This window comes from Nematolebias whitei, chromosome 1, assembly GCF_014905685.2.
Source record: "Nematolebias whitei isolate Nwh7 chromosome 1, NemWhi1, whole genome shotgun sequence".
Classification (NCBI taxonomy): domain Eukaryota; kingdom Metazoa; phylum Chordata; class Actinopteri; order Cyprinodontiformes; family Rivulidae; genus Nematolebias; species Nematolebias whitei.
In genome coordinates, this window is record NC_056498.1 from 55473269 (window position 1) to 55485607 (window position 12339).

Genomic DNA, 12339 nt, shown 5'->3' on the forward strand with positions numbered 1-12339 from the left:
AAAAGTAATCCATTCAAAAATGGAAAATATTAATTCAGTTATTCTTCACACACAGTTCATGGCCTCAAAATAAAACAAGGAATCATCTCCAGAAGCCGCTCGTGCGTCAGATCAGCTGTTCAAGCAGGTGAGCGCGCCTCACCTGCGATCCGGAGCACGGCTCTCTCCGCCGGGTCCAGCACGGATCCTCCCTGGATCTTCCTCTTGGACCGCTCATGTCTCGGCAGGTTCCAGGGTAAAGTGTCCCCGGGTGCGGGTGACGCGGACCCAGATTTCACGCTGTAGTCATCCTCGTCCGAGATGTCTGCCGAGGAAGACATGGAGCAGTGCAGGGAAGGGTTCCCCGAACTGGAGCTCTGGGAGACAAAAGGAACAGAACAACAGTGTCTTGATTACACGCGCGCACACACACATAAACACAGAAGGAAATGAACTAGATGAACGAGAACACACACAAAGACCATATTCTGCTCACCATGGCAGGTCAAGGTGCGTAATTACGCGCATGTCAAGCGTGGCGTGAGCCACCGAGACGCAGTGACCCAAAACAATAAAAGATTGAGCCAAATAAAAGCAAGGCGCAGAAAGCAATAGTGTCTGGCTCCCCCGCCAGGCCAGAACCAAAACTTACCAGTGTATGCATGGAAACCTGTCAGCTGGAAGAAAAACATACAGAATCCTAATAGATCATTATGATTATGATTATCCGCTCGTTTTCCGGGATGCCGCGCCCTTTAAAGGACGCTGAGGTCGCGCGTGCCTCCTCTGTGGCTTCCTTAAGGATGCAGGGTGATGTCAGATCTCCAGAGGGCTGAAAGGATGGTACTCTGTGTGCTGCCGAGGCAGAGCTGGCCGGTGATGGGAGAGCAGACAGCGTGCGTCTGCGCGTCACACACCGGCAGCCAACAGCAGCAGCGGTGTTAGAGCGCCATCCCTCACACAAAGGAAGGTTTCACAACCAGACACCCCTTTTTTCCCCATTATCAAAACCTTAGGCAGTCGTATTTAATTTAAACTGGATGTGGTGTTTTATTTTATTTTATTGTGACTTTTGTTTTATTAACAAAACTGAATGAATTACAGTATTTCAAACCATCTTAACAAGACAAACTGTTTTCTGCTGCAGCTTGACACTCCCCAGATTAGGCAACAGAGCAAATACACAAAACACGTAATAAGAGGAAGGGTTGGGCCCACAATACCTGCACAGTCCTGTTCAGTTTGCTTCATGACAAATCATCAGATTGTCGTGGTCCTAATGGTCTTAATGGTGCCATAAAGAAATTAGTCTGCACCGTGCTTTGTCTACTGTTCAGGTGATGGATGGTGTTTCTGCAGGACCACAGAGAAAGGTTTAAAATAGATGCTGCAGAGGGGATGAAAGCAGCTGTTAATATTAGCAACTGTTTCATCTCCGCATCACTTCTCATCAGGATCAAACTCAGTCAAAAAGGCGGCTCCAAGCTGCTTTTTTTAATCCGATCTCAAATCAGAACTGGCTCACGCAAAAGCTAAACTTGTTCTCTTTAAAGTGTTGGCCTAGGATTTTATTTTATATGATGTAAGCATAGGTAAAGTTGTCTCATTTTTAGTTACATCCATATTTTGAGTCTGCACTCCTGCATGTCAGAGCCTCACAAGTGATGTAAGGTAAAAGAAAAAAGAAGACGCTTGCGTATTTAAATGTATTTTCATTGCATTTACAGCCAGATTTGAGCTTCATGTTCAAATATTTGAAAGCTTTTACATTTCTATTTGAGCACTAAACATATTTCTGAGGCCTGCAGGGCTTTTTGAAACATTCAGAGTGATAAACTGATTACAAACTCAGTCAAAACAATCCCATTGAGACAGCTGCTGACAGTCATTACAACTTGAGTTAAGCATGTAGCCACGATCTAAACCAACTCTACTTTAACGTGAAGACAAACCTGAATAAATCTACTTTATTATTTTAAACCTTTTGAACATTCATCTGAGATTCATATGATTCTTGTACAATTGGACGAACAATATAGCTCAGTGATGTTTATGACCTGTGCAGACATTTTAAATGTAAAAATCTATAAATAATAATAACATTTTTGGTCAAGTTGTGATTCGTCTCATTTGCTGACCACTGCCATGATGATAGCACACAGCTCACCACCGATCAATAAGCTCCTTTGAACTGTTCCAACGTCACACAAAGACTTATTTGAACTAAATTTGCAAAAACATATGGAGATTTTGTATATGATTTAATTAACACCTTTTCAGAAACACACATTTGAATGGTTTTGTGTATTCGAGAAAAAAAAGATAAAACATTTTCAGAATAAAGCAACAGCCCAACAGACTATATCACAATGCGAGACGCTGTTTGTGTTTGAGCCCAATCTTTCTTAAAAGTTATCTCCAGACATTGTTTGTATTAAATGTGCAGAAGCCCATTTATCTTGAACATTATTAACCTGAAAAAAAAGGTCTCTGAAGGACTGCAAACAGTGTTTTCAGGGTAAAATAACAATAAAGACGTGGGTAATAGAAGTTGGAGGATTAAAACAGTGTGGCGTTAAAGAGCTAAAGGCTGAGCTGACATGTAACAGCCTGCAAAAAAAACAACTGAAGCCAAGTGATCAATGATCTCTTAAAGTGGAATAACATTTTAAATTCATTGTAAAAATCAAAGAAAAATCAAAATAATTACTCATAGAGTGAGTTGAACTTGGTGGTCAAACATAGTGTTGTCTTAGCCACTTTACTTCTACTTGGAAATAAGATATTTTCTGAATTAGTAATAAAAAAAATGCATTATGCTAAGTGTATCTACTCAGAAAGTCCCATACTACAATGTTTTGGGAAACTTCAAAATTTTACATGTTAGAAGAGACAATGAAATGTGCACATGCAGATTTACCTATGTCGTAAATATGTATAATTAAAGGTAAATGTAGTTATACATTTCCAAAGCACACCCAGGTTCAAGCCCCTTAAATAAACACCCGTGTCCCAGAAACTCGAGCTTAAAGCTTCAAACTCCCACAGAGTTCCTGTGAAGGGAAAAGTCAAACACAGATTTGACTTTTATCATCATTATCAGTGGTGGTTGGAGTTAGAGGTGAGATACCTACAGCTTTACGCGTAGGCGTGACTTGCACAGACTGGTAAAACTCTGGCAGGACTCTCTTCTTCACCTTACGTTTTCTCAGAGTCGATGGTAAGTCGGGTTCACTCTCTGGAACCTCGACCAGATGAGGCTTTTCTTCCGTCACTCGAGCATGCACGCTCCTTCTTAAGTGACGCGGACTGTGCCTGAAACACTGAAAACATGATCAGAATGTCAAACTGGGAACAGGACACGCATTCAACAGACACTTTCACTCTGAATTTCACAGCTTAATGTTTTAATATAAAACGTGCATAACAATATGTGAACTAAAGAACATGCACTGTTGCAAAATAAAAAGTCTTGTTTTGCAAGAAACCTATCTGAAACCATAAAAATGTATTTGAACATTAAGTGCTTGAACATTAATCATGTGAGTCAACTTCCAGGTTTTCAGTGGACTGAGCCAAATGCTTTTGTTTACATTGAGTGCATACCCTCATTTCAGTTTTTTATGTTTGGTTTTAGCTTACATTGAGCGCTTATATATGAGATTAAATGTGCTAAAACAGAAACACCAGTTACTACAAAACTGTAAAACCTTTAAAACTATTTTTCTACAAAACCCTCAAGATAAATGATGTTTTGGGCTCTAACAGTTTCGTTTTAGTGTCCTTGGATATGATACAGTATCCTGCAGCTACAGTATAGGGATTCAGTATCATGATTCAATAATATGACCTACAAAGAAAGGACAGCTATTGCTTTTGTAACTTTATAACCATATCAAACTTGTTTTTAATAGAGGATGTTAAACTGACAGAATAGTTAAGCATTTTTCCTAAACATTGGGAGGATTAGAAGTTGATTAAAACAGATTGTAGTACCTTCAGCAACTTTTAGTTTTATTAAAATAATATCCAAATAAGCCTTTTTTATATATGTATACATTTGCTGCAGAAAACAGAAACAAATGGAACAAATTTGACACTCCTAGCTTTTTTTTTTCTTTCTGTTTAGGTCTTAAAACTGAAGAAGTTTCTGCTAAACTTGCGTCCTTGAGATAACACAGGAAGATCTTTTAGCTTCTTTTATAAAGCTGAAAAAAAATGCCACATGCGCACTGCGCACATCTAATAATCCCTATTAATAGTCATGCAGCTATAATGTCCGGAGAAGAAGACTTTAAGCAGCAATTCCTTCTTTTAATAATGATAAAGGACAAGCAGCACACTACATATTTATCATGGAGAAAATGATGTGTCCTACCTCTGATCGAAAATGATGCGTTCGAAGACCAACTACAAGACAGATAATAAATGTTAGTGAGATCAAACATTTGTTCAGATATGACGTGGTGATGTTTTACAGAAGACAACTTGTTCCCATGATATTTAGCCCACAAGTTTAAGCCAAAATCAAAACGTAACCAAGTGTTCTGCGCACTTATATAACAGAATTAAACTGCAGATAACTGAAGCTGAGTCAGGATGGAGAGATGCGCCCGGCCTGCGCTACTCACCGCGGCTCCTGGAGCGTCCGCCGGAGAGAACAGATTTTATTGGGTGCTTCCCATTACGGAGCCTCCGGTGCCAGCAGCAGAAAAACAGAATAGTCGCAACAGTACCGAGGAGCAGCAACAGTAACAAGAGAACGCACTGGATATTGTACGGCCTCAGGAGGACTAAAAACGCGGCAGCGATCATTATAAGACGAAATATGGGACAGTTGGTTCAGCCTCAGGCAGCTGGCTCCTCCACCGCTGAAAGCTCCGTGATGAGGAGAAGGACGAGAAACGTGGACAGCGTGCAGGGTCAAAGAGAGCAGTCCACACCACTGATTGTGAGGGACAACGCATGACTCAGCAGACGCGCACGTTTTATTTCATTATTTATTTCCCAGCAGTGGCAGAGAGAGTCAGCAGATTCATCCCAGGCAGCATCGTCTGCTGCTGCAGAGTCACCTGCCCAGTGATGCTGCAAGTCGCATAAGCCGGGGATGGATGGGATGGATGGATGGATGTGGGGTCCAATGAGCTCTGAGGGACTATGTGTCAGTCTGCCCCCTTATAATTTTTAGTATGGTGGATCACTATTCTAAAAAAAAAAGTCAACAGAGGGGTGGTGTGCAGAAATGGAAAAAATAAAAAATAATTCTGGTTAGAAGCCAACATATTGGTTATGTAATTTCTGGATGAAGAGACGTCATTTCTTCTTGTTTAAAATTATAGATTCAAGTGTGTCAGGTCTGTTTTTATTTTGTTTAAAGAATAAAAGAATGAGTAAACGTCCCACTGTGCTAACCTAATTATTATAGTAGGCTTTACTATATTCACATGTCTATTTTGGCATAAAATGTATATATAGGCTATATAAAAGGAAGGAAACAGGGAGCCTAATATGACGATATTTGAACTGAGAAAAAAATGATAAGGTTAATAAATGTAGTCTTGTAAATATTGGATGTATTTCTACACAGAAAAAAGGCTGGAAGTCGCGAGTTCCCTTTATTTTTCACGTTCTGTGCCTAAAACTCGTGAGAAGTTATAAAACACTTCTCCAGCGACAGTGATGCATAAATAACCTGTGAGTTGGCCATGATGTCTCGTTACTGCCCGTTAAGAGCACGCGTAGACGAGCGGTGACTGTTTTACCTTTTATTCAATGAGAGAAAATGAGAACCCCGCCTGTGCAGCAAAACCCGGCGTTCATAAGAAGCGCTTCCGCTACTGATGACGTCGCAGACTAAACTGAGCCGCGTTCAGGTACTGTTGTAAAAACTACAACTATTCCGTCAGCTGAATAAATGGAGAGGCTGTATGTAAAAAAAAAAAAAAAAAAAAAAAAAAAAGCATTCTAAGTCTTATTTTTGACATGTTGAAATTAATTTGATTAGAATGTAACTTTTGCTGTAAAGAGCTAAACTTATTATTATTACTGAGCATAGCTCAATAAGACTACCTGTATAAATAAAGGGTAAATGAAAAAAAAAAGGACTTTGTTGAGATAAACTTTAGTCTTCTCACAGCCTTAAATATAGTCATTTACGAGATAGTCACAAGCTGTGGAGAACGATTAAATACCTAGATGACCAAACTGGACTTTTTATTTGGATGGGAATTTTGTGTTCTCTCAGAAACTACTTCGTCAACACTGCCACATAAACAGAGAAAAGGTGAATTTCGTACAATTTAACAGTCATTGAATGTTACACGGCCGCGGCTTTTTCTTTCTTCACGCTAGTGAATGAAATTCCTAGCTCAGTGCTGCCCCTGGTGGTGGACATCTATATTACAACAACACTGATTTATTTCGCAGCTCAACCGGTACGTTGAGATTTTTTACGGGTAGATGCAGTAAAATTAATAATCCATGGTTACGAAATATAGGAGCAAATAAATACGTTAATAGCAAATGAAAGTCAATTTAATGTATACATTATTTACACGTGTCTATCACGCTCAGTAAATATTTTCGAGTTTTCACATTGTTTTAACTGTGCTGAAGCTCAAAATATACATTTCAGTTGTTTTTTAGGAAATGAATCATCAACCCAAGCAGAAATGGAGTTTGTATCACTACATGTAGTTTCAAAAGACATTTTTTTGTCTTTTGACATTGATTACACACATTTTCCAATTACTTTTCTGTTATTTTTTTTTCCTCATTTAGTTGCTTTTTTTATGTTGTTGTAAAATATTAGTTTCATTATCTTTTGTGAAAGGTTTACATTTTTGGTCAAATTTTATTGCGTTGTAGTACAATATCTCCACCTAGTGGTTGCAGAAAGTACAAATCCTTATGTTCATGCTCATTTCAGATGTCAACTCATTTTTTTGTATGAGGCTGATTATTACTGAGCAAATGTGCAGTAAAAGCAACTGTTATGCATCAGATTTTACAATTAAAACGTGCGTTTGAAAAAAATACCCAAATGGCTGCAGTGACAATCAATGATTTTATTCTAAAATTAGTTGCTACAACAAAAAAAAGGCAGTTTCACACATCCTCCTGCCACACAGATCACATGTATGCTCAAACCTCCTGCACCCAGGCAACTTTTGATTTTATTAGTACACTCCAACATGCCAGGCTTTACTGGGACGCTTAAGTGTGATATTTACAGCCTGTTTGCTGCACTAAACTCAGGATTTTTTACATCATATATTATACAATGTATCCCCAATCAGGAAGTGACCCACATTTTTGATTGGTGAGTTCATAATCTAGTTGTCCCGGAAATTGGCTTTTCTTTTTTCGACAAAGGCAGTCATGCCTTCTTTACGATCCTCCTGTAAAAAAATAAAAAGAAGAAGAAGAAGAAAGAAATGTAATTTTTTGCTTTTAGAAATATTGTTAACCATCTCACAAACTAAGAGCAACTTACAGTCGCAAAAGTCGAGTGGAACAAACGTTTCTCCAGGCGGTTCCCCTCTGCCAAAGTCAGTTCAAAAGCTGCAGGTGCCCCCAAAAAAACAAGTCAAACAAAAAAACCAAAGACAAAGTGAAATGTTCAGGTTTTAAATGTTCATAAAAACCTTCACAAACCTCCACTGACAGCCTCTTTAGCCATGGCGGTGACAAGCTTCGAATTGGCCGCAATTTTCTCCCCACATTTTACCGCTTCAGACACCAGCTGCTCCACGGGATAAATTTTACTCACCAAACCTGGAAGCACACACAGCTCCCAGGTCACATAACGACAAAAAAGAAAGTCAGACAACAATGCACGTTTATTAAAGCACGGGTCTATTCTGCCAACAGTTTCACATCAGATGTAGAGGTGGTTCATAGTAACAATCCTAAAACAGAGTTAGGCACAAACTCGCAAAGCCTTTCTCTAAAGTTTAGCGAAGCGAATTGTAAATTTATCTGGATTATAATTACTTCTAAAAAAAATTTTTTTTTAAAATACAACTCAAAGAACTTTCACTAAACCTGTTTTGGAACATTGTTACCCGATTGCTTGGCTTCCTCAGCATTAATCTTGTCTCCTGTTAGGACCATTTCCATCGCAAGGGATTTGCCGACCGCTCGAGTCAGACGCTGGGTGCCGCCCGCTCCTGCAGGTAGAAAGGTCATAAAGAGTGGATCCAAAACAAAAGCACTAATGTTAGCATGAGACAGAAAGTGATCTTTACCAGGAATCGTCCCCAGGAGGATTTCTGGTTGGCCAAACTGCGCCTTCTCCCCAGCGTAGATGATGTCACACATCATGGCAAGCTCACAGCCTCCACCCAGCTGGAATAAAAACACAGAAACACAACCTGCCAATAACTTTTCCCACCTTTTACAGTTTTATATTACACTAATAAGCACATTATAAAGTGCTAAAGAAAAAACAATATAGATTATTACAACATGCAGACTCAGTCCAAAGCCACACAAACAATTGCCTTCATGTCTGGCACAATTTTACTAATTTGAGCTCATTAATGTTGTCGAGGGAAAGCGTATTTATGCTCCATTATTTTGCTTTATTTATGTCGACTTTATAACTTTATCTACTCCCTCTTGATGGTATTAGTGCCTGAACTCGGGGGAAAAAAGGGCATTTTCTTACTCTGCTCCAGTAACACCTTGCAACAAGCTCTGAAGCGGTCCACTTCGATTGCTTTAAGGGATTTTAAACACTTGATAAGGTCATTAGAAAAATCGAAGCGAACGTGTTCTTTACCACGTTTTATATGGCACCTTGATTTTATTGTTCTACCTTTATTTTAATTGCTTTTTATCGTTGTATATTGTTGTCCATATGTTCGGTCTAAAACAGGTCTCTCTTGAAAACGAGTCCTCGAGACTCGATGAGACTAATCTGTATAAATAAAGGTAATTAAAATATATATATATATTAAAATGTTTCCATCGTTCCTCTGTATTATAATCAGTCTTGAAGCGACGGTCAGCAAGGAGACATCATGCTCAAGGTTTGATTGATATTGTAGACAGAGTGATGTGTTTCCAGAGTCCTTGAGAGGTGATTTAGTCTTCCACAACTCCCCGACAGGTTCTGTGTGCAGCTGCTTTGAGAACAGCTCAACAGTACGAGGGGAGGGGGAGAAAACTGGCACCAGGACATTCTATAAACTAACAGCTTACAACAGGAAGCTCAGGTCTGAAATCTGGGTGTGGTGATGGACTCAGACCTGAACCTTCAGAGCCACATAAAGACAGTCACAAAGTCGACCTTGTATCACCTGACGAACATTTCCAGGATTAAAGGACTAATGTCGCAGCAAGATCTAGACAAACTCGTGCACACGTTTATTTTTAGTCGCATTGATTACTGCAACAGTGTCTTCACAGGTCTGCCTAAAAAAAAAATCACAGCTGCAACTGACCCAGAACGTTGCTGCTCGCGTTCTCACTAAAACCAGGAAGATAGAGCACATCAGCCCAGTTTTTAAATCCCTACACTGGCTCCCCGTAGCTCAGAGAATAGACTTTAAAATACTGTTGTTAGTTTATAAATCGCTGAATGGCTTAGCGCCACATTACATTAAAGATCTGCTGTTGTTGTTGTGGTCTTCTGGGTCTGGTCCGCTCTGCATCCCCAGAACCAAACACGGAGAAGCAGCATTCAGCTTCTATGCACCACAAATATGGAACAAACTTCCAGACAACTGCAAAACAGCTGAAACTCTGAGTTCCTTTAAATCAAGGCTAAAAACCACCTGTTCTTTTTATTATTATGATAAATGGAACATTGATCAACACATTTGATGGCACTCGACATAATGTAATGTTTGTTACTGGTGACTATGTTGTTTTTATGATGTAAAGCACTTTGGACTGCCTTGTTGCTGAAATGCGCTATACAAATAAACTTGATTAACTGATTGATCGATAGTCCCTTGTTTATCGTGGGGGATCCGTACCCTGAAGTCACGCGCTAAGTGAAACACCGCAAAGTAGGAATAGTAGTACAAGTAGTAGTTTATATATGCATTTTAAACCCTTCCCACACTCTTAAAATATTCTAAACCATGTTTCTAAACTTTAAACGTTCTAAAAGAGCATGTCGTGATTTCAGCTCTCTGCCTCCTGCTGCACTCTTGGCCACGCCCACTTCTCTGCTGCAGAGAGATCTGACACGCTGCATGAAGAAGCTTCTCCTGCATCTTGGGCTGCACACTGGTGCTAAATAATTTATTTTAAATAAAAATTCCGTGCCGATCATGCAGATCATCCATCAATCGGCCAAATGTGTGTCATGTCCAGTCTTACTTTGAAAAACCGCAATAAGAGTCTGCGAAAAACAAACCGCGAAGTAGTACATCTAAACTTTTTAACAAAAGTATTTTTGGCATATAACCCACTTTGAAATTTTATTAGATGTTGACATTGAAAAATCTAATGTAGGCACGTTTCTAATCGAGCCAAACTCTTTGTTCCCCTCCTGCTCCTCTTCGGATATTTTATTTACAATGTAAATTAAAATTTAAGCTAATGGAATAAGAAGAGATTCGTTTCTGAAACACTGAATATTTTTTTTATTTATACTAAAATCCCATTTTATTTTCTTGCTTTCAAATGTTTGTCACATCAACGATTGTTTTTCCTCTTAATTTATCGTTTTATCAAGACGTTAGAATGTGCCGTCTCATTTTTGTGAGAATATAAAACGTCGAACTTACAGCAAATCCATTAACAGCTGCGATTACGGGCTTCTTCACTGTGGAAACTCGGTTCCAATGAGACAGAAAGTTTCCCCCATAACATTCTTGAAAGGTTCGATTTTGCATTTCTTTAATGTCTGCTCCAGCTGCAAACAAACAAACAAACAAACAAACAAACAGCAGATCGACAAAATTACCACACAATAACCAACCAATAACCCAAACAATAAACTTTATGTGAAATTTCTGCCAACAAAGTTGACGGAAAAATATTCAGCAAGCTTCCGCACCCGCAAAAGCTCTCTCGCTGCCGGTGATGACGATGGCGCCGACGTCTGCATCAGCTTCGAAGGAGTCCAGCGCCTGTCCCACTTCCTTCATCAGATCGTCACAGAGGGCGTTGAGAGCTTTGGGTCGGTTCAGCTGAATGAAACCCACGTTGCTCCTCTGACCTCGCTTTTCCACCAAAATATACTCATACTGACCACCTGCATGAAAAGAAAACCAACAACGATGCTCAGGTGACACACTTGAGCACACTTTACCAAGATTAATTACAATTGTGCTCAGAGAAGTACTGAAAAAAAACCAAAGTAAAAAAAAAAAACAAGGGCCACCATTTGATTTCCTTTATTTAACAAGATTTAAAACTCCACAGATCAAGATCTTATTTGCAAATGTACACCGCACACATCATAAAAGACCCATCACACCAACAGCACTGTGACACAGCTTCACACAGACCTTGGAAACACTTTGTGCAATAGATTTTACATCCATTGATTAAAGCAACCATTTCAAACAGGTCCCAAAGTTGTGGCCGAGGGACCTTATGGTGAAACACCAAACACCAAAGGCGGGTCGTGAAATGATCTCACCCTAAATAGATGAAAATAATGTAATTTTGAGGCAGTTTGTAAGATTATATTTGCAGTTTGAGCAACGTTGGTATTCTTTAACCAGCTACTGATAAGGTCTCAAGTCTCTGCCGACATCTTTTTTGTCATTGTTTAAGAAGCTAAAATAATATTGCATTGTTTACATCCAGCTGGCACAAGCACACAATTTATAATTCAGATTTCATGTACAGGTATATATACCGATACATGCTCGGTCATCCAGGTAAACAAATACAAAAAAGTTAAGTCAGGTCATCTGGACGAATTCTTCTTGGTTGAAACAAACAGCACAAATCAACCAGTTCGCTGGAGACATCCAGAACTAGCTTTTCACATGTAGAAGGAGGACCATCTGTCTAACAATAGATCGTCAGTGATCTGATGACTGCTTGCTATTCACATTTGTTTACCTGGATGACTGAGCATGTATCAGGATATTTTGAACCACGTTAGCCAGGTTTGCCTTGGGCTGGTTCTCTGACAGTACATGTGTCCTTTGACATGTGAAAAGCTAGTTCTGGATGTCTACAGCTAACTGGTTGATTCACTTTAAGGTGCTATTTATAGGACTAAGTTCGTGGCATGGCCTCAGACCGATGAAGTCTTTCGGATGAAAGACGAAACGTTTCAACCGAGAAGAATCCGTCCACACGAGCTGACTTAACTTTTTTGGATTCATGTATGTAGTAATAGTAATATGGTTTGACTCAAAAGTAACCACCTGTACAAATCAA

The 12339-nt window shown here is 39.4% G+C and overlaps 2 protein-coding genes across 2 annotated transcripts in view; both read right to left on the reverse strand.

Annotated features, from left to right (window-relative positions):
- dst (dystonin) overlaps positions 1-3591 on the reverse strand; it is a gene marked incomplete in the record, with an annotated part of 132113 nt that extends 128522 nt beyond the window's left edge. Inside the window, 3 exon segments of the mRNA XM_037695034.1 lie at positions 143-356; positions 3114-3302; positions 3586-3591. Coding sequence (XP_037550962.1) covers positions 143-356; positions 3114-3302; positions 3586-3591 — 409 coding nt within the window.
- A 3451-nt stretch (positions 3592-7042) lies between these two features.
- Positions 7043-11194, reverse strand: echs1 (enoyl CoA hydratase, short chain, 1, mitochondrial; the record flags this gene model as incomplete). Its single annotated transcript, XM_037679074.1, is given in 7 exon segments — positions 7043-7379; positions 7475-7542; positions 7636-7755; positions 8046-8150; positions 8229-8328; positions 10725-10852; positions 10997-11194. Coding segments are annotated over 7 exon segments (785 nt in total), but the record flags the coding sequence as incomplete, so codon positions are not given.
- Positions 11195-12339: the final 1145 nt, after the last annotated feature.